The sequence below is a fragment of the Mirounga leonina genome, unplaced genomic scaffold (assembly GCF_011800145.1).
Source record: "Mirounga leonina isolate KUSES-001 unplaced genomic scaffold, KU_Mleo_1.0 Mir_166, whole genome shotgun sequence".
In the NCBI taxonomy this organism is placed as follows: Eukaryota; Metazoa; Chordata; class Mammalia; order Carnivora; family Phocidae; genus Mirounga; species Mirounga leonina.
The window spans coordinates 37,111,683-37,138,825 of record NW_023270418.1 but is presented as its reverse complement, the minus strand read 5'-3'; the positions used below and the strand labels follow the sequence as shown (position 1 = coordinate 37,138,825).

At 58.9% G+C, this 27,143-nt stretch overlaps 1 protein-coding gene across 6 annotated transcripts in view; it reads right to left on the bottom strand.

Annotated features, from left to right (window-relative positions):
* Nucleotides 1–27,143, bottom strand: part of MOB2 (MOB kinase activator 2) — a 78,549-nt gene that overhangs the window by 26,078 nt on the left and 25,328 nt on the right. The window contains exons 2-3 of one of the 6 annotated variants that reach the window (XM_035013592.1): nt 21,072–21,276; nt 17,834–18,012 (exon numbers count right to left, since the gene is read on the bottom strand). The exons of 3 other annotated variants lie outside the window; for them this stretch is intronic. In XM_035013592.1, the coding sequence (XP_034869483.1) occupies nt 17,834–18,012; nt 21,072–21,077 (185 nt within the window). In that variant the 5' untranslated portion in view covers nt 21,078–21,276. 2 more of the 6 variants (XM_035013594.1, XM_035013591.1) reach the window with 2 other exon arrangements.

Sequence of the window (27,143 nt, the reverse complement as noted above, 5' to 3'; positions counted from 1 at the left end):
CACCTGTCCCCAGAACTTTCCATCTTCCCAAACTGAGACTCTGTCCCTGAGTCACCAACCCCCATCCCTCCCCCGGCACCCACCGTCCACTCTCTGTCCCCCTGAGTCACCGACCCCCTCCCTACCCCCAGTGCCCAGCGCCCACCATCCACTCTCTGTCCCCCTGAGTCACCGACCCCACCCTCCCCCGGCGCCCACCGTCCACTCTCTGTCCCCCTGAGTCACCGACCCCCATCCCTCCCCTGGTGTCTACCATCCACTCTCTGTCCCCCTGAGTCACTGACCCCCGTCCTCCCCCGGCGCCCACCGTCCACTCTCTGTCCCCCTGAGTCACCGACCCCCATCCCTCCCCCGGCGCCCACCGTCCACTCTCTGTCCCCGAGTCACCAACCCCACCCTCTCACGGCGCCCACCGTCCACTCTCTGTCCCCGAGTCACTGACCCCCATCCCTCCCCCGGCCCCAGCGCCCACCGTCCACTCTCTGTCCCCGAGTCACCAACCCCCATCCCTCCCCCAGTGCCCACCGTCCACTCTCTGTCCCCCTGAGTCACCGACCCCCGCCCCTCCCCCGGCGCCCACCGTCCACTCTCTGTCCCCGAGTCACCGACCCCCATCTCTCCCCCGGTCCCAGTGCCCATCGTCCGCTCTCTGTCCCCCTGAGTCACCGACCCCCGCCCCTCCCCCGGCGCCCACCGTCCACCGTCCACTCTGTTCCCTGTGAATCTGGAGACTCTAAGGACCTCATGTGGGGGGAATCCTGCAGTACTTGTCCCTCTGTGTCTGGCCTATCTCACTCAGCATCACGTCCCCCAGGTCCACCTACGCTCTGGCAGGTGTCAGCGTGTCCCTCCGTGTTCAGGCTGAGTGACGGTCCAGTGTGTGGATGGACCACGTTTATCCGCTCGTCCGTCGACGACGCTTGGGCTGCTTCCCTGTGTCGGCGGCTGTGAACGTGGGTGTGCAAGCATCCACTCGCGTCCCTGCTTTCGGTTCTCTGGGTCAATACCTAGAAGAGGAATCGCTGGAACACACGGTCACTCCATTTTCAGCTGTTTGAGAACCGCCACGCCGTTTTCCACGGCTGCTGCACCGGCTTCCTTTCCCGCCGAGTGTGCGGGAGGGTCCACCCTGCACGTGCTCCCACTCGCGGGGTTTCTGCTTTCTGTGCTCCTCTTGTGGGTATGGTTGGCGTGGAATGGGCACAGGGGGTTGGTATGGCTGAGAACAGGCTTTGAGGTGTGGAGATGCAGATGAAGGGGAGGTCCTGAACCTGGATTTGAAGGACCCAGAAGAACTCACGGGTCCTCTACACTCACACCTTTTCTACCTCTGTCCACTGAGAAGGCCAAGAAAACATAACCAGCTCAGAAACGGAGGGCACACCTGATGTCCAGACTGTGGCCTCTACACGTCGCTGCCCCTGCGGCAGCCAGGCGGGTTCCCGAGCACGGATTCCAGGTGTGTACCCTGCTGTCAGGGGAAAGGACTGCAAAGGTGTCTGACGCCAGGAGGATCACCGTCACCATGATTCAGGGCTAGCCTGAAGACATTCCATGGCCAAGGGTGGGGCAATTTAAGGATACAGGGAAGGACAACAACCCAACCCTTGAAACAGAGGTGTTCAAACCTTTGTCTAACGGTACTTTTCTTCACAAAAACACTTCGCTGTTTACCTTTGGAGGATGGCAAAGAACCAACGCCTATTCTGAAGGACAGTCAATGAAAGGACAGAGTGAGCACTTGTCCCGCTCCTCAAGGAGCCTGCTTAGTTGAGGAGGGCAAGGTTTTCCTTACGCAAGTATTCCATCGGACCAGCGGGGAAGGGAGGTTACGATGGGGCCTTTGTAATGCCAACAAAGGAGTGATTCTGGGCAGCGGTCGAGAGTCCGCAAGCAAGTCACAGACAGCCCGAGAGCACAAGCCTCCGACTGGAGGGACACCACCCCCGCCGAGGAGTCTTACCCCCAAAGAAGAACTCCATCCAACTAGTGTCTCGGGATAGCTGACAACTTACAGGACACACGGAGGAATGTGCTGAACTCTCCCGCGGGGTGGCTGCTGGGTCTCCTCCACGGGCCCACAGGGAGAACAGAGACGGTGGAGGGCCTGCGGACTGAGACTCGCCAAGTCTGCAACCTAGTCAACAGTGCTGTGCCAACGTCACCCTCTTACACCGCAGTTGTGTGCGGTGTCACCACGCAGGGGCTGGCTGAATGGGACACTGGATTCTCCGGGCTGCTTTTGCAATTTCTTGTGGGTTTATAATCATTTCAAAATACAAAGCTAAAAAAGAATTATAAAACCTGTCATCGAACTGCAACATACGGACTTTCCTTGAATCCATGAACACTGATTGGATATGTAATGTTATTACAAGGACTGCTGCTCTGATACGATAACAAAATGCTCTCTGTTTAAGGAAAAGCATTCCTGTCCTGTCACGGCTCCAGAATTTGCTTCAGAGTACCTCGGGCGATGGGGTGAAGGGAAGAGAACAGGAAGATTAGGGTCTTACTGGGTGTGAATGCGGAACAGAGCTTAGAGCCCACATGCCCACTAAAACCACACCCTTAACTACACACTCCTCATTTAAATCTGGACATGAACCCAGCCTCCAGCCAAGAGACAGACCTGCTCGTGAACACCCGGGCTCATGGCGTCCTTGGCAGCACCCTCCCTCGGTGCGCGGGGGCTGCCTTGGGACGGTCAAGCCCCGGGCCGCAGCGCATGATGATGTCACACACGGTACAGCAGAGCCCATGTGAGTGTGAACTGGCGTGCGAGGAGTCAGGTCCACAGCGACATCCCTGGAGAACCAACAGAGGCACCGCTCGGCCAGGTCAGGAATGCCACACTCTTGTCCACGGTGACGGAAAGCATGTCTTCCTCCTCGCATCTGCACGGACAGCAAGGGCTTCTGGCTCTGCACGTGGGGCCTTCTAGGGGGACGTGGGGCACACAGGCACGTGGCAGGGGTGAGGGTGCTCCCTGGATCCCTCCAGGCATGGTCTGCACTTGGCCAGCGGCACCACTGGCTTTCACAGCAAATGGAGGGGGGCACTTTGTGGGGCAAACTCATACTTTTAAAGCAAAGTCTAAGAACAACCTGTGGTGACTATCCTGACTTCCCCAGAACTGCCCAGCAGGAGGGAGGGAGGCATGTCTCTGCTGCCGAGACCCTGTCCTGTCTCCTCACACCCAGGCCCACCTCTGCTTGGCCTGGGTGGGGACTTCCTTTCCTCCAGAGGAGGCACGAGGGAGACCAGTACCCTCTGGAGTTGTCCCTCTAACCTGCGTGGGTCGCAAGTCAAGTCTTGCTCTGCACGTGTGTTCCAGGAGCTTCTGGAAACCCAGCAGTCCTGACTTGGGCAGGTGCTCCATGGTGGCCCTGTGCTGTGGCGGGGCGGGAAGCCGGCGGTCCCACCAGGCCTGGCACTGTGATCACCGCGTGGCCGGGGGACGTGACTGGAAGCTCAGTGGGACCACAGGGCAGCCAGTGTGCACCCCACCCCCAAACGCACACGTCCCACCAAAGGAGCGAACGGAAACAGGGCTTTCCCATGCCAAGGGCTGCCCTTCTCTGCCACCAAAGGGCCCACTGCTTTCACACGCTGAAGAAAGCAAGTCTGGGGAACTCGGTTTTGCTAAGTGTGCGCACCTTTCAAACCAGAAGGTCCTCAAAACACAACTTCCAATCAGGGCATCCACCCTGGTCAAGGTGCAGTAACAGGGACCGGACTTTACCTCCTGCCTGAAACAACAGGACACTGGATACAATGTGTGACGGCTTTCAAGACCCCAGACAACAGAGCATAGTGACCCTGGGGACGGGAGCTGACAAGGGAAGCCTGCACCACAGGCAGAAGCCCAGGGGGGCCCTGAGTTGACCAGTCTCCACTGGGAGGCCGGGGAGGCCAGAGCAGCCAGAGGTTGAGGGGCAGGGCACCCAAGAGGAGAGAGCTGCACGGATGTGCTCAGGGCCCCAGGGGGTCCTTGGCCGAGCACTGGCTGGGCTGTTTGTAAGGGAACTACCGAGGGGTGGAATGAGCCCCCTGGGAGGGGTGGAGGGACAGTCCTCGAGGCTCACGTGGGGGCTGGAAGGAGTCCCTTCGCCGCTGGTCAGAGTGGAAAAACTTGGCCCATGGTGTCAGATGTAATACTCGAGAAGGTGTGGATCAGCAGTGAGAAGCATTAGCTCTCCGTGGAACAGCGCCATAACCCCAGCAAATGGAGAACACAGGCAAGAACTGAAGATGAGCAACCGTTTCCAAAAGGAGTCCAAGCAACACAGCTCAGGAATAGCTATAAACGTACAAAAACATGCAGACCAAAAAAGGCAGAGCTCACATGGTCTTTCATCTAGTCGGGAATGCCAAGCCTTCAAGGAAGGAGGAAAATGCAACCCATTGTTAAGAGTCAAGCAATCGATGGAAAAGGACCCCAAAATGGCCAGATGACAGAAGATGAAGACAACATGCGAAGCTCAGCACAGCTGTGTCCCCACCTGCTCCAGAAGCTGCAGGAAACACTGAGCATGTTAGGGAGAGACAGGGAAAACTTGCTTTAAGATCCAAATTGAGGGCACCTGGGCGGCTCAGTTGGTTAAGCGACTGCCTTCGGCTCAGGTCACGATCCTGGAGTCCCGGGATCGAGTCCTGCATCGGGCTCCCTGCTCGGCGAGGAGCCTGCTTCTCCCTCTGACCCTCCCCCCTCTCATGCTCTCTGTCTCTCATTCTCTCTCTCTCAAATAAATAAATAAAATCTTCAAAAAAAAAAAAAAAAAAAAGATCCAAACTGAATTTCTGGATAGGATTAACAGCCAACCGAACGCAGCAAGAGCAAGGACGAATGAACCTGAAGACGCAGCAAGAGAGGCTTCCCAAAATGGAAACTGGGAAAAGGCTCTGAAGCAAGGAGCAGCCCCCCCACCCCCCGTGAGCCCACACCGCCCAGCAAGCCGCTTGGGGACAAGCTGCAGGCCGAGGGACACCCTCTTAAAGCACATGTCTGACAGAGGACTTGCATCTAGAAGGTTTAATGCCCCCCATGACTCAACAAGAAGACCAAACCCAGTAGGAAACAGGCAAGCGGTCTCAGCAGACCCCCCTCACCGCAGGAGCAGAGTCGGCACAGATGAAGCGCTGGAGGTCATTAGGTCCCGAGGAAAGGCGGCGTAAAACCACACGAGCCACGGCCTCGCTCCCCTCGAAGGGCCACAACTGTGGAGCCTGCGGGCACGCGCCCGGGGCTGACCAGGGGCGAACTCCGGGACTCCCACTCGCGGCTGGCACCGGGGTCGGGGGCGTGATCGCCGCACAACACGGCTCAGCGGTTCCTTAAAATGTTCAACGTACGTGTCGTTCGACCCAGACCCTCCAGGGAAGAGAAGGCATGTGTCTGTACACAGACCTGTGCGCACGTGGGGAAACAGCCCCCACGGCCCCCGGCAGGTGGACAGATGGACCGGCTAGGCCTGCCTGTGCCAGAGTCCCACCCGAGGACACGGACGACGACCTCCCGACACACACAACAATGTGGGCAATGGCAAACTCACGCTGAGGGGATTTCGCTCACTAAGCGGCCGCAAAATGTCACTAATCCGTAACGAGAGAAGCATGCCGGGGTTGCCTGGAAGGGGCTGATGGGTGGGTCCCCGTCCTTGACTGTGGAGAGGGCCCTGTGGCTGTTGGCTGTGCACACGCACGGGAACACGTACAGGCCAGTGTGTGTCAGGTACGGCCGGCAGACCTTGGCAGCTCCCGTCCGTGCTGACGGGCACCGTACGTACACTCAGCCTGCCCTTCCAGCGTGGCCCCTCCTGGCTCCTCAGGAGACCCGTGCTCCACTCTCCCGGCTCCCGCCACACCCGTCCGCCAGCAGGGCCTCCGGGCTATCTAGAGCGCATCGGCCCGGCCGCCCTGGCGGAAGCCCCCCTTGCTCTCACTGCAGGACGGCAGCGGCCGACGGGTCTCCCTCCTCCCTCCCGTGCCCCTCCGGTCTGTTCTCTCTGTCCCAGGATGCTGCCCGGGTGCTCAGTCACCCACACGAGGCTGGATGGCAACTCTAAACACACGCACCTGCCTGGAAGGGAGCCACATCCCCTAAAACACCATGTCGCCCCACAAGAGGGCTGATGCAGAAGGACACCCGCATTAGAGTGCCTGCCTGGGGCCAGGGTCCTCAGGGGAAAGGTGTACTGTCCATCTGAAGTAAGCGGACTCCAGCTGAAGGCAGCAGAAGGCCCAAGGCCGGAGGCGTTAAGTGCCCGTGATTCCCGCTCTGGGTCAGGCACTGCGACACGCAGCCAGCCCCCCCACCCCACCCCTGCGTCCTCCGGCACAGCTGCGTGCTGCTCCTGCCTCCTCCCGGTGCTCGGCCAGGAGCCTGGCCCCTCTCCTGGCTCCTGCAGGTTGCCTCCGCCCCCAGTGCCTCCCCAGGCCTGGAGCAGCAGGGCCCAGGCGCCCCAAGGGCACCACCACACCGTGCCAGCACCACGCAGATGTCCCCTGGTGCAGCATCCAGGCCTGGCCAGGGGCCTGTGCGTGCTCGCTGCTCCCTCCACGATGGGGGACACGGGGCGGCCACAACAGGACAGTGATTCTGTCTGCAAACGTGCTGGGCGCCAGGAGGGAGCGAGGGCGCTGGGTGGGCGCCACCCTCCCCCCCGCCCCTCCCACAAGTGTGGACAGAGGGCCAGTCTGTGCCGGGCTGGGCTGAGCCGCACAGAAATGCGTGGCTGGCTCTGCCCGCTCCCAGGAAATGCCAGATCGGGGGGCTGGGGTGCGTGCTGCTTCCTCAGCGCTACGTTCCATACCCGGAGAGCGTGCCTGGCACACGGGGGGCACAAAAAGAACATGTGTGGAGAGGGGCGCGCCGGCCAGCCCGCTGTTAAATACGGAAGCGAGGACAGAAAAAGGTCTTTCTGATGTGGTCCTTCTGGAGAAGACCCGCACCCCATCAGGGCTCTGCTGCCTGCCACCGAAAACCCCAATCCCCCCAACTGCACACAGACCCACGCGTGTGCATTCTGCCCGCCACCAACCTGAGGCCTTGCAGGCCACCGTGAAAGCCTGTCCTCCACAGGACTGCCACAGGGAGGAAGGAAGACCTGACGTTCAGCCCCGGAAGAATCCAGGCGTAAGCGGCGGCCTCCTCGGTGTCCGCACACCCCTTTAACTGCACAGTGACTTGGACAGGACAGCATGTGTGTTGCTTGCCAATGTGGGGAAGGTGGCTTCACCCCCACATGCCCTGCGAGCTCCTGGGGGTGGGGGGCTCACCTTTGTGAACACTGGCATTCTGACCCCTGGCGCGCTCTCCAGGAGCCAACACCTACTAAAGGCAGCAGACACGTGGCCAGGCTGAGGGTGCCCTAAGCACCGAGCAGAGCGTTACTGCATGCTGGCAGCGGGCTTGCTGAGGCCCCCCCGGCTCCTCCACACCCACAATGCAGCCTCAGGCCAGAATACTGCTCCCCAGCAAACGGGACCACCTCCTCAGGGAGCCTGTCCAAGGAGTGCGCACGGCTTAGGTGTGGTACGTGAGAGAGAGAGAGAGAGAGAGAGAGAGAGAGAGAGGCGCACTGTCCACGCCCACAGGCTCTGCACATCCATGCCCTTCACTCAGTCCATAAAGGTGCACCAGCGCCTAGCGGAGCTCTGAGTGGGGCAGTGAGTGAGCTCACCTAGCCCCGAGCACACATGAGCACCCGACCCCAACATGCTGTGGGCAAGGGTCCAGATGGGTGAGGGCTGAGGGAAGAGGAGTCAGGAGGGCAAGGAAAAGAAGAATCTGTGCAGGGAATAGCCCATGCAGACCCCTGGAAAGGACGGTGTGCAGAGGAGAGCCATGTGGAGAGGGCTAAAGAGACAGGGGGCAGCGGGGCTGAGGTCTGAACTGTGCCTGAGGCATGTGGGAACCCCTGAAGGGTGCGAGTGGGAGAGCCATGAGCAGAGGCCTGACCTGTGTGGAGAAGGCGGGACGGCCAGTCTGGGATGGGCTGGCAGGCGGCCCGGGGCATGGCAACAGGACGAGAGGGGCAGAGGACAGGAGCGGATGCAAGTGCAGGGCTCAGCTGACAGGGCTGCCCCCAGGCTGCCACAGAGCCGCCCAAAGGCCCTGGGTGACCATGGTGCTGGAACTGTCACCTCAGGTGACATCTGTCTGCCGTTGTGTGGAGGCACGGAACCCTCGGCTCGGTCCAGCGGCCCTGACAAGAGCCCCGTCCAGCCCCGAAGACAGGGATGCAGCAACCTGTCCAGGCACTGGTCAGCGGAGCAAGGCCCCCAGAGCACGAGGGCGCGCTCAGCCAGCACCGCCTAGACGAGGCCAGCCCCGTGCAGTTCCAAAGGCGGGTGAGCCCCTCCACGGGTGGAGAACCTTCTCACACTCAGACGTCTCAGGCCACCCAGGCCAGGGGCACCGAGCCACCAGAGCTGCCTCCTTGCTGTCCCACTGCTTTGTTCCCAAGTGAGGGCTGCACCCGGCAGGAGAAGAGGCCCCACCTGACGAGCCTGGCTGGCGAGGACCATTCCTCACAAGCCTCGCGCTTGGAGGGAGCACTCTCAGGAAGAAATCCAGAACGGGCGGCCACCGACTTCAGCCCCACAAGAAAGAAGCGCCTGCTCACCAGACCTTTCGGACAGGCGGCTCTCCCTCCTTCCTGGTTATCAAAGGGCCTGTAGGAAAGGAGGCACCTCTCAGGGAGAGAGAGGAGCTGGGTATTTCAGAAAACACGCATTCTGCCTTGGACCTTGGTTCTACGGACCGCAGCGGCCTTCGAAGCAGGCAGATCCCACCGTCAGCAGCTGGAGGCATAGACACCACGGCACAGAAAGGGGCCCTCGAGCAGGGAAAGAGTGGGGGCTTCTCCCCAGTGTCTCCGGGGGCACAGGCCAGCCTAGGCCTGCTGGAGGGAGGGAGCAGGGTTCAGAGAAGGGTTCTGACGCCCTCTCCCGCTGCTCCAGACCTGTGACCCTGCCTGCCCTCTCGGAAACAAGGCGAGTCACGATATATAGTTCAGGGCACGCTGGCATCCTGGGTGAGAGAACCTGTACGGCACTGAACAGCAACGGTGGAGAGCCCCGAACCCCCTCAGAGGCCTGGAAGGCCAGAGACAGGATTATCACTATTTTTAGATCCAGAAGAGCTGGCATAATGCTGGCTCCCAGAAGGAGCCCAGGCAAAACAACAGAACATCTGCACATCAGAACTCTCCGGGCACTGCCCCACGTGCATGATCTCAACAGGTCCTCCTAACCCACCGAGGCGACCAGAGTGGATACCTTCATACCCCTTTTACGCCCAGAAAACCCACGATGAAGAAGATGCATACAAACCCCTTAAAGACATTATATAGGGTAGATGCCGGGTGCATGAACACAAAAATGTCTCCGCAAACCCCCAATCAAGTGGACCAAGAAAGTTTTCCAGCCATTAATCCTGTGTCTACTGCTTTTCTCTATGTAAGACAAGAGTCTGGACTGTCCAGCCCACACGAGGACTCCTCCAGAGGCCACGTATTGCAAAGCAGTGTATGTGTATTTGCATATGAGTGCCCAAGTGTGTATCTGTGACTGTGTGTGTGTATGCGTGTATATGATTACATGTGAGTTCTGTATGCGTGAGTGTGTACTTGTGTGTGTGTGTGTGACTGCATGAGTCGTGTGCGTACACACGTACAAATGTGAGTGTATGTAGGTGGGTGTGCATTCCATGTGAGTTGTGCGAGTGTGTATGTGGGCAGCTGTACGTACGGCTCTATGTAAGTTGTGCGTGCACGCATGGGACCACTAGGCAACTGTGTTCCTTTCTCCCTAAGGCTCCTGCCCTCACCTCCCCAGCCGTGACCCCTGCGCTGCTGGGCCACGCCAGCCCCCGACCACGCCATTAAGAGCAGGGGCTCACAGGCACCTCACGGCTGAGGCACTCCGGCCCTCCTCGACTCTGTCTCCGGACCTTCCGGGTTCTCACTCGTCAGCCCCCAGGGGCGCCGCCCTCACCACCACGGTCAACCCCCACCGTCCTCCTCGCTCGCTGCAAGCACACGCTTACTGGCCATGCCCCTCCCCCCACGGCCACACCAGGACTCACATCGGGAAAGCCGGGCACCACCAGGTTTGTGGACGGCCGTGTCCCAGCACCAGGAACACGGTGAGGGCGCGAGCACTTTCTCACTTCTCCCGTGAACTGTTTCATTGGCTAGGACTTCATCTTGTCATCTTCCCAGGGAGCTCTTAACACAACCTGCAGCCAGAGTTCAATGACTGATGCCTCCGGCATGAGGACATGCTCCTGACAGCCTTCCAGCTGAGATGAAGGGTCACTACCACGCTAACTTCACCCGACCCTTTGTCTGCTTTCCTGGCATTTCTGTCCAACTGGCACAAGAAGCAATAAAATTTTCAGGGGCGCCTGGGTGGCTCAGTCAGTTGAGCATCTGCCTTCAGCTCAGATCATGACCCCGGGGTCCTGGGATCGAGCCCCACATCGGGCTCCCTGCTCGGCGGGAAGCCCGCTTCTCCCTCTCCCACTCCCCCTGCTTGTGTTCCCTCTCTCACTCTGTCAAGTAAATAAATAAAACCTTGAAAATAAATAAATAAATAAATAAATAAAAATTTCAAAACACTGGATGAGCCCTGATGTCCCTGTAAAGACAAGGGACCTGGCAACCAGGCTCCTGGCTGGCTCAAGTGTTTCCATTGCCGGTATATCCACATCCAAAGAGGGTGCAAAAAACAGTTTCAGAGAATGGATCCATAAAGCCCAAAAGCATACGCAGTGAAACGGCTGGTGTCAGAACTCCTCTCCCCTTGCCTCCCAGCTTCGCTGTGTGCACACCTGCTACCTTGAGAAGGACACAGAGACAGACAGGGGCTCGCACCCAGCCTGGCACCCTGCCTGCCTGACCCTGGCCCCCCTGGAGCTTGCATGACACACAGAAAGGAGCACGGGCCAGCTTGGAAAGTCTTCTGGGAAACAGCAGGAGCAAGACCTCAGTGTCACACGCAGAACAGCCAGCGCAGTCCCTAGAAGACAATGACGGATGAGCCACAGACTGGAAGAGAGGATGAGCAAACTGCAAAGCGACACAGGACTTTCGTCCACAGCAGATAAAGCACTCTCAAAACTCTAAAATAGAAAGACAAACTACCCCATTAAGAAGTGGGCAAGGGATTTGAGAAGACACTTTCCCCAAAGAAGGAAAGGAGGGCTGAGAAGCACGTGAGCAGCCGCTCAGCATCAGTCAGCAGGGAAACCACAAGGCAGCACCCCACTCCCACAGGCTGGGGGGTCCGTGTGCTTACGAGGGCTGAGGAGGCCACTGAGAGGCGAGCGCTGCTGGCGGGAGCGGAAGGGGCGGGAGCTTCAGGAGCAATGCAGTCCTCCCCGCTCACGCGTGCACCTCCCATGCGACCCAGAAGGTCTACGGCCTCTGCGGGAGAGACGAAGACGGGATCGGGACGGTTCACGGCAGCGCTGCTGGCGATCGCCAACTGCTGAAAGCGACCCAGACGCCAACAACGGCAGGCGGCTAAGCAAACTGTGTCTTAGCTGCAGAAGGGGCTACAGCTCAGCCACGACAAGGACCGCAGCACAGACACACACAACCACCCGACGGGCCTCAAAGCATCAGCGCCATGAGCGAGGCAGAGCCCAAACGCTCGACACTCTGCGATCCCGTGGACACGAATCGTAGCAAGCACAGAACAACCGTGCTGGGGAGAAGGGCAGTGGTGGCCAAGGGTGCGGCAGAGGGGCATCGAATGTTCCACGTCGTCACTGTGGGGGGAGGGGGTCCGACAGCGACACACGTCTGTCAGAGCACATCACAGGGCACACTTCAGACTGGCGAGTCCTGGCGAATGGAAATACGTGCTCTTCACTGATCGGAGGCACGCACACACAAAGAACACCACGTGCCAACAGGGAAGGAGGAGCTCCTGCCTGGGGCACCAACCTCGAGTCCCACGCAGTGGAGACTGCATGAAGCCACAGACCAAGGGGGGGAGTGGCGCTGGGGGGTCTCAGACACGCGGCGCACAATCTAGAGTCAGGGTGGCGACGGGAAGGGCCGCGAGGGCCTCTGCATGCTGCGCCTTTCCGGTTCCGGGACGTCGTGGGCGGCAATGTGGTCTATTCATCTGAAAGCCACAAGCAGACACACTTGCAACTTTGCTCTCCCCACGCGCTACGTGGTGACGAACTATTCTCACGGAGCGTTTGTGACGCCCTGTCTGTACACTGGGCAGCGGCCCCGTCTTCCCAGCCCCTTTCTGCACAAGCACCAGCGGCTCTGCCCACACCAGGGAAGGTCCCACCCGCCCAGCAGCCGGTGAGGCCTGGAGAGAAGCTGCCAGCCGGCCAGCCCCCAGCGACCCCCTTCCCAGGGCCGCACCCAGGGGCCCAGCAGCCCCCCAACAGCACGCATGGCCAGGCAGGGTCCATCCACCGCACCAGGCTCCTCCCCTGGAATGTAAGCAAACCTTCTGTGGCAGGGAGCTTGCTGCCCCCATTAATGAAACCGGCCAGGGAGGGACCCGAAGAATGCTACTTCTGTCCTTTCGGACAGCCGATGTCGTGGCGGTCACCACCCACGTGGGTTCAGAAAGAGGGAAAGCTTGAGTCGTCACACAACTAAAACCAGGCTGGAACCAAGCAGAGAGCGCTTGGGGACCCCTCATCAGCAGTGGGAGTAGGAGGACTGAGACAGGGCTGGGAGGTGGTGGCTGGCTTCGGGGCAGGTTTCCTGTGGTCAGGGCCACTGGAGCAGGGGCTGACCCGCTGCCCTGCGGCCCGAGGTCCCCACTCCACACTGTCCAGGACAGAGGACAGAGGCACAATCCCGCCCACAGCGGGCCAGGTCCACTTAGGCAGGTGCCCCTGCACACAAGTGGCCAGGACCCATGACGTGGCTCAGCACGCGCCAGGCCACTAGGCCCTAACTTGGCGCACCCTGAGCTGGGTAGAAAGAGCCTTCACAGGCTTCCCCGAGACCTTGCTGGGCCAGGAGCCCCGTGCACACAAGAGGGAAGGACGGCAAAGAACAAGCCACTGGAGCCCTGGGACTCAGCGTCCCCAGCCCATTCCCACTGCCTCTGCCACGAGGGGTGACGCCGTGTCTGGGGGTGATGCCTGCGTACAAGTCCGCAGCAACAGCAGCCCCCCCAGCACGGTGCGCTCGCCCTCCAGGTGTCTGGACATCCCCTGGGACAGAGATCTGACACAGGGAGTCTGCTCCAGAGCCCTTGCTCTGAACCACCCCCACCCCGCAAGAGGGGACGCGCACATCTGGAAAGGAAAGCAGCTGTCCGAGCAGAGAGCTGGCCCCGGGTGGCCTTGTCACAGCTGCGCTGCTCCCCTCCAGCCCCAGCAGCAGAGAGAGGAAGGAGGGAGAAAGCCCCAAACCCACCACTGCCGCATCTCACACCAAAGAGAGGAAATGCCCAACACAGGATACCCGTTTCCTCTGCACACTGGCCACGGAAAACAGGAGCCCCTTCCAAGGCTCACCCTGGTACTGGCGTCTGAGTGGGGGCCAAAGCTGCTCGGGCAAGGCAAAAATGTAGACACGGGGGTTGGAGGAGAGCTGGGGCCAGGCCCGGGCCCATGGCCAAGCGGGGCTCACCCTGCATTCCTCACACACTTGCCCAACACCCCTGTAGACCAGGCTGAGGTGGTCAGGGAAGAACCTCTGGGCGGCAGGCGAGGAAGACATGCAGGGGTCAGGCTGGAGGTCAAGTGCTCTCCTGGAGCCCAGCACCAGGGCAGCCATGGATTACCAGGTCACCAGGGAGCAGGCGTGGGGTCCGGCTGAAAGAGCTGCCTGGATGGCAAGAGGAGGTAGGCTGTGGACCACACAGGGCTGGGCGCCAGGATTTTAGCACATATCCAGAAAGCAGAGAAATGCACCACCACACCACCAAAATCGTTCTGTTCCAAGTTCAAGTCAAGCCAAGCTCCAAACAATGAAAGTGGCTGTTGAAGCCTGCCTAGTCATCCTGCCTGGCCCCTGGCCACCGCTGACCACAGAGGGCAGGGGCGTCCAGGCCACGTGGCAGGCACCTCTGGCAAGTCTTCCCTCCTGACCCCCACACTGGCATCTGCCAAGACAAGCGCCCGCTGGCCAGGGCATAAGCAAGGCGGCCTGCTCGTGGCAGGCTGGCTGAGACCCACTGACTCAACAGCACCACTCTGTTTAGAGCAGCAAAGCCCATGTGCCCCAGCCCTCCCCTGCCCACCTCAGAGCCCAGGCAAGGGCCAGACGTGGTGTTTACAGACAAGGGGCAGGCGCACCAGCGCTGACTCCCCCGGGAGAGTGCACGGGCTCAGGAAGGCCAGTATGCTCAAGGCAGGGGACAGGTGACCGCCCCTCTTCACCCCCTAGCCTTTACAAGCCCAGCAGGCATGCAGCCCAGCCTGCCTAAGAATAGGGCACTGTGGGTCCTGCCACGTCGCCCCGCCCTCCCCACTGGTATAAAAGCCTGGGCTGCAAGATTTAGCCCAGGCTCAGTCCAGGAAGGAGGCTCAGAGGCCACACGGGAGGGGAGCAGAGCCCAGTGAGATGCCGCCTGTGCCCAGCCCCTCCCAGTGCCCTTACTCCCTGCAGGGACTTCAGCACAAACACTGGCAAGCTTGCCCCCCACCCTGAAACACTGAAATAGAAGGAACAGCCTTTCATTAGAAAAATACCGGAGAGAAACAGAAGGCCACCTCTACATCGTGGAAGCACAGAGGGAAGCTTCCAGAGATGGGGTTACTGTGAGACAGGCACAGGCCAAGGAGCCAAAGGGGGGTGGGGACGAGCTCTCCCCCACAGCACCCCCAGGCCCATAGGTCGCCCCAGTCAGTCAACTGAACGGTCAGCCTGCCCCTCACAGCCCTGCACGATACAGCCCAAGAGCACTGCACAGCGCAGGTCTAGGGAGGACACAGGGCGCCAGGAGGTACCGAGCTGGCCCAATAGCCTCACAAGGCAAAGCCAGTGGCACCTGGGTTACCCCGTTAATAGGAGCATGAGGGTCAGAAACCCCCAGAACTCCATCCACACGAGAGCACTGCCGGCAGCCACCCTGTGGCCGAGCACCGTCCACATCCTGTTGTGGATGTGGGGCCTGGGACAGGCCCGGCCCTGACAGGTGCAGAAGGGAAGGTCGAGGCCGTGCTGGGAAAAGGGACCCTGGTCCCCTCCCCCTCTGCCTGCTCCCCCACAGCACGTTCCCCTCTAATTGGAAGTACTGTTTTCTTCTCTGAGATGAGGAGGAAGGCATCAGGTATGGGAGTTCCAGAAAGCGAGAGGAAAGCCAGAGTCTGACATGCCGAGGCCCATACTTCAGATTCCTCAGGGGGAGGCTCAGAGAAGCCGTGGGGAGGAGACACTCAGCACAGCGTGCCGACCTGGGGACAGAGGGTCCAGACAGGAGCCTGGCCTCCTGCCCTGGTGCCTCCTCAGCATGGGAGTTGCTTGTGGCCCCCCACCCCAGTCTTCAGAAGGCTTGCCTGTTCATCTCCCTTCTTAGCTCGAAGTCCCCCAGGACCCCAACTGCTGTGAAGGCTCACGGACTCTCAAGGGTCTTCGAGGCCCCACATGATGTGTGTCCCTGCCCAATGCCGCCATGCCAGCCTGGCCCCAGGGACACACACAGATGGTCACCTCACAACCCTTGTCATGCTGTGTCCTTAGCCCCAAAAAGCCTTGGAACAGACTCCTCCCTCCGAGCCCAAATGTCACCTGAGACCCTCAACCCTCCAAAACTCACACAGTTCCCTACAGTCTTCCTCTGACTCCGCTGCGTCTATATGAGCTCAATGAGAGCGGGAAATGGGCCTGTCATTTTCTGCGACCACCTTGGTGGACAGCACTTGGTCCAGCATCAGCAGCGGTGTTAACACATACTCCTGAATGAATTAATTTCTAATATGCAAATTAGAACAATTGCAAATCAGCAAGAAAAGCATGACCACCCTCCCCCCCCCCAAAAAGCAATAAATGGCAAAGAAAAAACCATCCATAAGAGGAAAAAAAAACTATGAATAGTCAATAAACTAAGAAGAAGAGATCAATTTTCCTAACTCAGAAGCAACCCCACAGAAGACAAGATGATTTTTTTTGTTTCTGATCAAGGACAAGGACAGCCAGTGCTGGGGAGGCTCACCTGAACCCCCCAGACACAGGCTGCCTCACAAAATGTTCTGGAATGCACAGTGAGAAGACCCTGTGACTGGAAAGTCTACTTCTAGGAATTTATCACCAATACTCAAACTCAGAACAACTTACAAGTAAGGAAACAGAAAGAAGGACTGCTTGAAACAAAGATGCTGGAACCTGCCTCAGCCTGTGTCCACGGGGGCCTGGCTGGTAAGGCGCGGTGTGGCCGCAGTGTGTCTGCACGGGGTGCGCGCCAGCACGGATGGGCCACGGCACAGGGAAACTGGAAGGTGCCAGAAGGTGTTGCCCAGAGCAGCTCCTTGGGGGCAAGATTTGATGTAGATTTCACTTTCTTTATAAATTCATGCATTATTGAAATTTCCCATATAATCAGAAGGGGAAAGAAAAGTTACTGTAATTTTGGATAAAGTCATACATGAAAATGCCAACAAAAAAGATGCTGATAAAAGGTGATTTTTTCCCATTTCTCCAAATATTCAGTTATCTTACTCTTATAATTGAAGAAAAAGTCACTATGTACATCCTAATAAAGATTTTTAAAAATGAGACGCAGCTAAACCTTTGGCAGTTTCCCAACAAGTGAAACACGCACCGGGCACCCCAGGACAATGCCCCTCCTAACTAGCCCCCGGGGCAGGAGGACCTGGAAGCGCTGGAAGGAGCTCTGGCCACAATGGGAAGACGACCCTCCACTGGCCACCAGCTGCAGAACACAGGCCCCCTGTCGAGGCCGCCACACCTCGGACTGCTCAGCACTCAGGAGGAGCCCTAACCCTAACCACTAACTCACTGCTACACGTACAGCAGGTGAGCTCGAGGCCCAAGGAGAGACCGGAGGGGCAGCACCCAGGACAGGCTCTGTAGGCACAACATCACAGGGGGTGGCCATGGAGGGCACAAGGAGGTAGCATCCAAAGGGAGAGAAATGCTGACAAGAACCCATGCCCTTGTCAACACTCATCCAACTGCCCCGGGGAACCTGAGAAGTGGGCAGGTATGGATGCTGCCCGCCCCCCCCCCCCCCCCCCCGCACATGCTTGCACACACAGCCGGGCCTTCTGGGCCGACTGGACCCACTGAGCCGAGGGCGAGAAGACAGGGCAGCCACCAGCGTCCGGGGACTTCCGTTACAACCACCTCGCGGTGACCTCTGGGGTTGTGGGTGAGCCTCCCTCTGCTGTTCCTGCCTCTTCCCAAAAACACGTCTTCAGAAACTAAGCAGCACGCACAGTGAGGAAGGGGGGACAGGACGGAAGGAGCGACAGGCGTGTTGACACCACTCACCCAGATCTAGGTTTAATGCGGCTTTCTGAAAACCTGAAGCCAGGAATTATTAATGAGGAAAGTTAGGAATAGGAGGACGGGGCCCAACCAAGACGGGGGACTGGATCAAGCCCCCCTGAACGAGCCCGAAGTGCCCCCTCATTATGTTCCCCGTGGTTTCCTGCCAGCCACCCCGGCAGCGAAGCCTCCGCCCTGTCCTTCAGCGGTGGGCGGATGTCCCACCCCGGTGGTGCCAAACTCGGACCACACCCGTTCCCCAGCTGTCCACAGGGCTGCCCCTCCTCCCCCTCAGCATGTCTTCTCAGAAACTTCCTAAAAGGGGGTGCATGGAAGTAATCCTTTGTTTCAGAACATGCAAGTGAGAAGACTTTTATCCTAACCTCGCAGATGACTGATGGTTTGTCTGATGTGAAGCCCGTGTTGGAAATCCTTTTCTGACAGTATCTTGAAGACTGTATTTTCTCATTTCTGGGTTGGAATTTGCGTTTGGATTCCTGGTGTTTTGTTCTGTCTTGTTCTCTCTGGAAGTTTTCAGAATCCTTTCTTTATCCCTGGTGTTCTGAAATGTTGTGGGAACAAGCGACATTCCCTGTGTGGGGCACCGGATGAGCCTATTCAATGCGAACTCACAGCCTGCAGTTCTGGAAACAGGCTGAGCTGCTTTGATAACACCCTCCTTCTGCTTCCTGCTCTTTCTGGAACTCCTCTGTGGCTATATGCTCACTGCTCGGGCGCTGACACTCTTGCACTCCCGGGGTACATCCCTGACTTTCTGTTCTACTCGCTGGGAAATGCACCCAATCTTACCTCTTATCCCTTGGCCTTTTAATTTGCTCTTGCATTTCTAATTTCCAAGCATTCTTTTTAATTCTTTGGATGTTCCTTTTTTGTGGCATCTACTCTTTTCGGGGCACAGAGTCTTTAGCCTCTGAGGAGATGAGTGATGCCCTGCTTTACGTGCTTGCTCAGAGTGTGTGCCCTTTTCCTTCCTTCCCTCTCTAGCTCAGGCATTCCTCAACGTGTCTGCGGGTCCCTGGCTGTCCAGTCCCATTTCAAAGGAGGCACCGAAGAAAGCATTGACGGTCCCATGTGCTTCACTGGGGGCCATCTGACTCCCTGGTGGGAGCATGGGGGATGCCCCCATGTCAGGCTCTGCAGGTCTTCTCTCTGAGGCTGCTCAGACTCTCCTTCTTCTGCCTGGAGGGTGGGGTCCTGGAGACAGACCGAGAGTGGGGAGGGGGATCTCAACACCATGGCTGTAGGATGTTCTCAAGGCTTTCCTTGCCTGACAGTGCCCCCTGGTGCACAGTCCTGTGACTCATGCCCTCAGGAGGGGTGGGGGTGGTCCAGCCGCTTCTGAAATACTCCTCCAGACCTCCAATTACCCCTTGGGAAGTTCCTAGACTCCACCAGTCAGAAGCCATTCTGAGCTTCCTCAGGACAGCTGGTCTCCCGCCGGCCAGGTCTCAGCTCTGCTGAGTCTGCACCCAGTCTACCAGCAGCCGTCCCAGCTTCCAAAACCAGATGCTTCCAAAACCATCTACTATCATCCCATCCCCCATCTTTGTCTCTGAGGGCTTCTGCCTTTCCACAGTTCCCTTGGCTCTCACTTCAGCAGGGCTGGGGAGGGAACAGGGTCCATGCAGAAGTCCAGTGTGTCCTATTTAGGCATCAGGGCCAAGTGCAACCCGGAATGCAGGCAGATGGCTCCTGGCTCCCCTTCCCTCGAGAACCCACTATGCTCTCCCCTTCCTAAAGACCCTCAGGAGCACCTACCAACTGAGGCCACACCCACTTCTCCATGTGTCTTAGAGGGGAGTGGTGAGGCGTCTGAGCAGCCTGGCTAGTGCTGGTCCATGCCCTTCCCTGGGTCCCGTGTGGGGCCCAGGGCCTCCGGCACACAAAGGAGCTTGCTGGCATTGTCAGTCCTACTCATGTGTCAGCAGGACTTTCCACCCAGCTCAGTGGATTCACAGAGGCAGCCCCTGCCCCACCTGGACGCACCTGTACTCAGCGGTAGGGCCGACCAGCCTCAGGGGAAACGCACCCTGCTGGCCTCCCCCAGGCAGCCCAGTCCCACCTCGGGATAACCCCTCCCTCTGTCCCATATGCACAGACAGTCAGAACACCATGGGCTTGACCCTACCTTGAGGGTCAGCGAGTTGTTCCCTGTCCAAGGACATGGGCTATATTATATACCCCAGTCCTGGCCCAAGGCTTCCAAACAGACACCGCTGTCTCCAGGGAGGTGCGCTCAGAGGCCAAGGGCAAAGCACAGACCTGTCAAACCTGTCGGGACCCTCAACCCAGAGCCTGGCTGAGGTTGCTAACTGGGTCTCACATCTGCACAGCAGGAGTGTGGCAGGCAGGGAAGGCTCAACATGCCTGCTCAGGAAGGGGGTCCCCTCTGACTAGCCTCAACTGCCGCTACCCACAGTCCACCTGCACAGAGTTCCGAAACCACGTGGAGAATGCTTGGGTGGCCCAGGGAGGTCCCTACCCCACCTCCCACTGCAGCCACAGGCAGAGTTCCTATCTTGGCAGTGACCTGGCCCCTGGCCCCAGGCCCTCATGGGAGAGTGGGCACGAGTGGACAGTAAGCTTTGAACAGGGTTACTATCTTCATGAAGAACCCTGAAAAGCTGGGGGCACCTGGGTGGCTCAGTCGGTTGAGCGTCTGCCTTCGGCTCAGGTCATGATCCCAGGGTCCTGGGATCGAGCCCCGCGTCGGGCTCCCTGCTCGGCGGGAAGCCTGCTTCTCCCTCTCCCTCTGTCTGCCGCCTGCCTACTTACGCTATCTCTGTTTAAAAAAAAAAAAAAAAAGAACCCTGAAAAGCAAATACTTAACTCAAGGTCAACCATGTGGCAAAATGCAGACCCCTCCTCTTGGTGCCCCCTTAGAAAGGTACTCAAACACTGGCACCTATTATGAGCCAGACACGGCTAGTCACATGCATGCAGCCAGGGACGAACACGCACCTGCTCTGCAGAGCTCAGAGCCCAGCGGGGAACCCAGCACAAGCACAAAATGGACATGTTCCCCTGAAGACCACCACACTGACAGGCGCTACGAGGCAGGGGGTAGTCACAGGCTGCCTAGAATCTCCCAAACAAAACTGGGGGGGAGGGAGGGGGCTAAAATAAGCGAGATCAAAGGTGGACCAGGGAGGACAATAAAAGACCTTTTTCATCTGGCAGAGAGTCCAAGACCGAACTGCCAGTGCCCCCCAGCGCTGGCAGACGCAGGAGTACATGACATTCCTGGGGCTGTGGGGGAGGGGCAGGGACAGCAGGTGAGCCACCGAGCAGGCGGTCCTGCTGGGGGCAGCACGCCCTGAGGCCTCGCGTCCTTGGGGCAGGTGCTGCACTCTGGAGGCAGGCTGGCTATTCTGCAGTGCGATTTCCACCAGGCGATCGGTCGGTTCCAGGCTCCCGGGGAGGACACTGCACCAGTGTGCACCCAGCAGGACCCCTGTGGCGCCCAGGAGCCCACAGCAGGCGTGTGGGGCAGCAGGGCAAGGACCAGTAACAGAGCGTAACAGACACACAACACACAGTGGCTCTCTCCAGCACTGTGACCCCACTCGTTTTCATGGGGCCATCTGGCCCCAGACCCACCTGCATGATCACCCGCGCCCTCTGGTGGACACCGGCCCCTTCTGCTCACAGCCGCTCCTTCAAACCCTCGTCCTGCTCCAAGTCCCAGCAAGCTGCCACCAAGTCCCACTGCGGGCCGCATGGTCTGGACCTGCTTTCTCCACCGCAAACGCCCCCTCAGCTCAGAAACACAGCAGGTGTGCAGCTCAAGCCCGTGTCAGGAGGTCTGGAAGGCGGGGGGGGGGGGGGGGCAGGAGTGGGGTCAGCCTGCCAGAGGCCTTGGCAAGTGGGCGGGTGGGCTCCAGAGCAGAGTGGGCACATCAATCCCCAGCAGCTACTCGACCTCTCTGGGCCTCCTCTTCCAGTGTGTCCCGAGGGAGCCTCTGACCACAGCTCCCGAATATCCCCGGGGCACAAGAAGGCTGGCTGCAGGAGAGGAGGGTGCCTGGGCCTCTGAACACACCCTGCGAGGGACGGTCTCTGAAACTAACAGAACTGAGGTGACAAGGGAAAGCCTCCGGCGAGCATGGCCATGAGCAGGAAACTGGAGTGTTCCCGCCATGCAGTGGCCAGAGCAAGGCAAACAGAGGGCACCAAGCACTAGCTGCGTCCACGGTCTCGCCACCTCTGTAACACTGCGTCCAGCCGCCCGGAGGGAAGTCCTCCACCGTGCACGGTGACCACAGCTAAAGGAGTGAATAAGAATCACCAATCAACACAGCACTCTGAGACCGCAATGAGCAAGTCAGAGGAAAGATCACAAAAACTCATGTCAGAGGAAGACATAAAAATAGGCTCAGCCCCACTACCAAAGAAACACAGACGACAGCGGAATTATGTCCCAGCACACTGGCGACCCCCCGCCAGAACAGGCCTCTGGCCACCGAGCAGGCAGGAGGTAACAGAATGTGTCACCAAGGGAGGGGACAGCGGTGACTCCCCTGGTAAAAAATCAGCAGCCAAGACAATGGGCCAAGATGGCCCTGTGACACTGCTCATGACCACCACCTAACCACCACCCACAACAGGAACGACAGCCGACCTGAGATCAACAGTCACACAGGCTGGGGGGCGGGGCGGGAGGCCCATGGCACCAGAAGCAACGTCCAGAATACAGTCACCCCGTTTTTGTTTCAAACAAACAAAACCAGGAGAGAACATTCCACGTGTCCAGATCTAGGGGTGGGTGTGCCCCTGAGAGGGAAGTGGGCGGGGGGAGATGGGATGTGGTGATCTTCCCCCTCTGCTGCTGGAAGGTGACACATACGTGACTTGACTTTGAGTCTCTTTCTACGAAGAAGAAAAGCATTACATGCAACAGCGCACAGCAGAGCATCCAGACAAACCTTCGTGAGGCAGGCAAGGTGCGAACACCTCTAATACAGCTCATTCTCTCGTGCGGTTCTCAACGACGCAAGAAAAAATGCCAAGAAACGCAAGGAAGACAAAGGAGACAGGGAGAAGTGCCCGGTAGGGAAGCCAGCCCAACAAGCCCCACTGTCTTCAGCCCTTCATCGCCAAGCTTCTGAAAAATCACGTCTTCACTCCCTGGCTCCACCTCCTGACCTTCCCTGAGGTTCAAACACTCGCTCGCCCATCCCTGCCCCCCAACACACACCAAAGCGGCTCTTGCTAAGGTCACCCTCAGCCCCACACTCTTCGGTCCGGTCCAGTGAGTGCAGGCCCCCACGCACCAAGTGCTCCCCACAGCCCCTCCCAACCGAGCACCCAGCTCCTTGGAGCCCAGCCCTGCACCTGCCCTTCTCCCTCCATCCTCCCTTCCTCTCCGCCTGCCCAGGCTTCCCCAGGCCCACCTCACACCTCAGCTCCACCACACGGACATACCAGGGCACCTCCAACTCACCATGCCCCGAAGGACAACCAGACGTGCACGCCTGCGTCTCAGTAACAAGGCCGTGCCCTGCCCGCTCATGTCCATGCGGTGCCTGGCCCCCATCTTCCCCCCCAATCTGAAGCCCACTGTCACTTCCCTCAATTAATTCTCAAACCCAGCGAGAGGACCTTGGAACAGGCTGCAGCATGGCTGCGCCGGGCTGAACTCCAGTACCCAGCCTCCTAGTAACTCAGGCAGCTTCCTACCCACTCTGTGCCTGTTTCTGTCACCCATAAAATGGGGCCACTATGAGAACCCCTGAAGGCATGCACTGAGGAGGGTAGGAACAAGGGCCTCAGTCCCCCCAAGCGGATCCTGACACCTTCTGGGACCCTGAGAGGTGTCCTAACTGGCCTCCTTCATGAGGTCCTGGCAACACAATCCTCTCCCTGCGACACCTGGAGGGGTCGTGGGAAAACACAACGGGGCCATGCTAAGCCCCTCTGAAGGCTTTCTGATGTGCTTAAAACAGGCCTCACCTCTGAGAGGCCACCTTGAGACCTGTCCCTCCGGCCTCACGGGAAGCACCCACTCACGCCCTTCTTGCCCACCACGCCCCACGCCTCCTGTGTCCTTCAGAACTCATCACCCCCCAGTGCCTAAACTTCACTGGTTTAAGCATACTTCCTCGGGATCACCCCCAGCCCAGAGGACCCTCTGGCAGCCCGTGCCTCAGAGGAGCTCCGCCGTGGGGAGGCCCCGTCCACAGCACGGTCCACACAGCCTCTCTGCTGCTTGCAGCTCTGCCTCGAGATGGATGCCGTCACCACTCCCATCCACGGCGGGGTCTCGACGGATACCAGCCACAGCTGGGATGGAGCCCTGGCCCCAGGGGCCCTGACGAGGCCCCTCTTACCATCCACTCCCTGCCTGGGGGAGTGCCAAGGGCGGCTCAGCCGGCAAGACTCACCATGGGGGCCGGGCCCCGGCACACAGACTGGCGGCCTTGGCAGTGAAGGGAGGCCTTTGCAGGCCCGGCCACCCACAGGCTGATGCACAGCAGCAGGGAGGCCCGGGCAGGGCTGCAGGGGACCAACAGGCCGGCTGATGCTCACTCTGCCTGCACCGCACTAAGCACTACAGACACTGTGCTGGGGCTGCTGTGGTGTCAGGAACGCGGCCAAGCCAGTCATGTTGTGTGACCCCCGCTACACTCTGCAGCCTACATCCCGCCTCCGGAAGCTGATGTTTCCAGGGATGGAGACACACTTGGAGAACTCTGGCGCTCTCCGGTTCATACGTGCCACGGAGAAGAGAAGGGTGAAGAAAGGGGGCGATGACTGGGGCAGGGAGGGAGAGTTTACTGGAAGCAGGAAGTCAGGGACAACGTCCTGGTGAGGGTACATCCGCACCGAGACCTGAGTGATGTAAAGGGACAAGCCAGGCAAAGGTATGGAGGGAACAGCAAGTGCCAAGACCCCAGGGCACAGAGGAGCCGGCCATGCAGTAGGCAGGAAGCCAGCAGAGCGGTGGGGCAGAGCGGAGCAGGGGGCGAAGGCCTGAGAGTCCAGAATCACAAGCTGCCACGGAGTCTGGTGCAGCAGAATCCCAGGAGGCCCTGGAGGCCATGCCACGGCCGATGTGCTGCCACAGAAGGCCCTCCAGTGCAGAGGGGGAGAAGCAGCAGGGCACCAGCCACGATGCCATGCCATGGAGGCGGCCCAGGAGCAAGACGCCAGGTGCCCACAGGGCTCATGTGCATGGCCAGAACCCAGCAGACCTGGGCTGTGCCTTGGCGGTAGAGCTGACCTCCCAAGGTTTGGAGGAGAGAAACCAGAGACGCACGGCTGCAGCTGAGCGGGCCAATGAGCAGTACTCGCTGAAAGAAGGCCCACAGGGGCACCTGGCCGGGGAAACAGGAGCTCGCTTGTCTGAGCTGAGCTGAAGACTGAGTCTGAGCTGAAGACTGGCCACACGGGTGGAGACACGGGGGGGGCAGCAGGCACAGGACGGGAACTCGGGACACGTAGGAGGCAGCGAGCCTGGTCCAGCCAGGGCACAGGCACAGCCAGAGAAGAGTCCAAGGCTCACAGTCGTGAGAAGACAAGGGGCCTACGGAAGTCCTCCAAAGAACTCTCAAGAGCCCAAAACGACACGTCTAGAAATAACCCCTAGCGACTCGCTATGAACGCCTAGCAAAAGCGGGGGGAGCGCGGGCTCCTCCATTCTCGGACAGCTCTTAGAATAACAGCAACCCCTCCCTGGGAAGGCCCTCCACCGAAGCGGAGATGGGAATCGTTCCCACCCAACCCTTCCTGCTGCTCTCATCCCCCTTCACACTGCACCCGAGCAGAGGCCTGAGGCAGCTCGCTGCTCTGCTGATGTCTTCCCAGCAAGGCTCTGCACCTTGAGCACCCCCAAAAGGAGGAAGAGCCGCCCCCACTGCAGAACAAGACATGGCTCTGGCACTGGGGCCACCTACACGGCTGGCGGCTACCCGCTGCTGACGGCAGGGACTTCTCTGCCCTCAGGGCCAGACACCCAGGCATGGAGGGGCCCCCCGCTTCCAGGCAGGCACCACACACACCTGGGGGAAAAGCCTGGCCCACGGAGGGATGCCAGGCAAGACTGTCCTGCTTGAGAAAAGCCTTTGCGCATTCAGTGAAAGCTGGATGTTCACGACAGAGAATCATACCTGCACTAACAATGTGAGGGCCTCATCTTCTCCAACGAGTCCTGACTCTGGTTGCTGACCACGGCCTCATCACTCGGTCCCCACAAGCAGAGGAAATGAAAGGCAGAAGCTGCTGGGCCTGCTGAGGCTCCAGGGTGAGCTGGGGACAGGGAGTGGAGGGAGCTGCCTGGGAAGGGGCACAGAGAGAGCAGGGGACATGGGAACCCACATCCTGCCCTCTGCAGCCCAGCAACAACCAGGGACTGCGGTGAAAAGCCCAGGTCCTGGTACTTCAAGAGCCAGGGACCCCGACCCAGAGTGAGGCTGTGCTGGGTGCACGCTCTTCCCTACAGCACTGGCTTTAGGACCCCACCCCACAGTGGCGGTGGGGAGTCTTGGCCCACCCCAACCAGCCACAGGGCACAGATCGCTAACTTGGCAGCCCTTCCAAGAGGCGCCGCCCACCGTGCACGGCAGGCGTACGGTCCCCCCACCACGCACGCGCACACGGTGCACACCCTCCATGGTGCGACTCGAGGGTCCACGCACGGACTCCTGCGAGTGCTCAGCACACTCCATTCACAGGATCGTCCCCATCTGTCTCCTCCTTTAAAGTACAAGGTCCTTTTTCGTTAGGAAACAGTTCTGAGTTAGTAAGCCTGCATTTTCTCACATTTTAAACAGATCTCCTTGTGTGTGTGATTTTTCTTCCACTTCCTTTTTATCTCAAAGTGGAAAGGACTCTAGAACTATGTTTCTCAAACTGTAAGCTGGACCCACTAATGTGGGTTGTAAAATTGCCTTGCTGGGTCAGATCTTTAAAGAACACAGAACAGAAATGACCACTGGCGTGTGCACCAGACTAGTCTGTTTCAGTTACACACACAGACCACACACAGTGTATTCTAAGTCACATTATAAAATGAATTTCATGATCACAAGGTTTCAAAAGCGTGTTCTGGGACAAATGGTTGCTGCGTCTGGCCTATCATCCGGGATGATCTGTGTGGGACACAGGGCCTCGGCAAGCCCACCTGTTGAGACCCATCTACTGGAAGGTGTACATATTTTGGGAACAACAAAACATCCTTCTGCTGAAGAGGCCATTCCGGGCGGCAAGAGCAGCAAGCACGCATGGGTTGGCAGCAGTCCTGAGGAAAAGGGATTGCTGGGCAGACAAAAACAAAACCACGCTTACAAATAAAACCGATGGAAAATGCTTTTCAAACGCGACGCAGTTAAGTGTGTTCACTGAACCGGTGTTTTTACAAGCTGGCCATAAACTTTAAATGAGGTCTGCTATTTTTAGAGCTGCTTTTCAAATTCTGCTCCAGACAGTTGTTCAAAACTTCACTTAACAGAAGTTATTCCAAAACATGTCTTACAGAACAGATACCCCACCACCACCCAGACTCCTAGCCAGCTCTGCAGTCAAGGTACCCGTGGGTTTCCTTCCTGCTTCTGCGGGGGCCCTCAAGCATCATCCCATGACTGCATTCCCCATCCCTGGAACTCTGCCCATCCAACAGGCTGTGGCAGTTAAGAGAGAAGCTGCATCGGTGCGGAGCCTTGAGGCTCCAACACC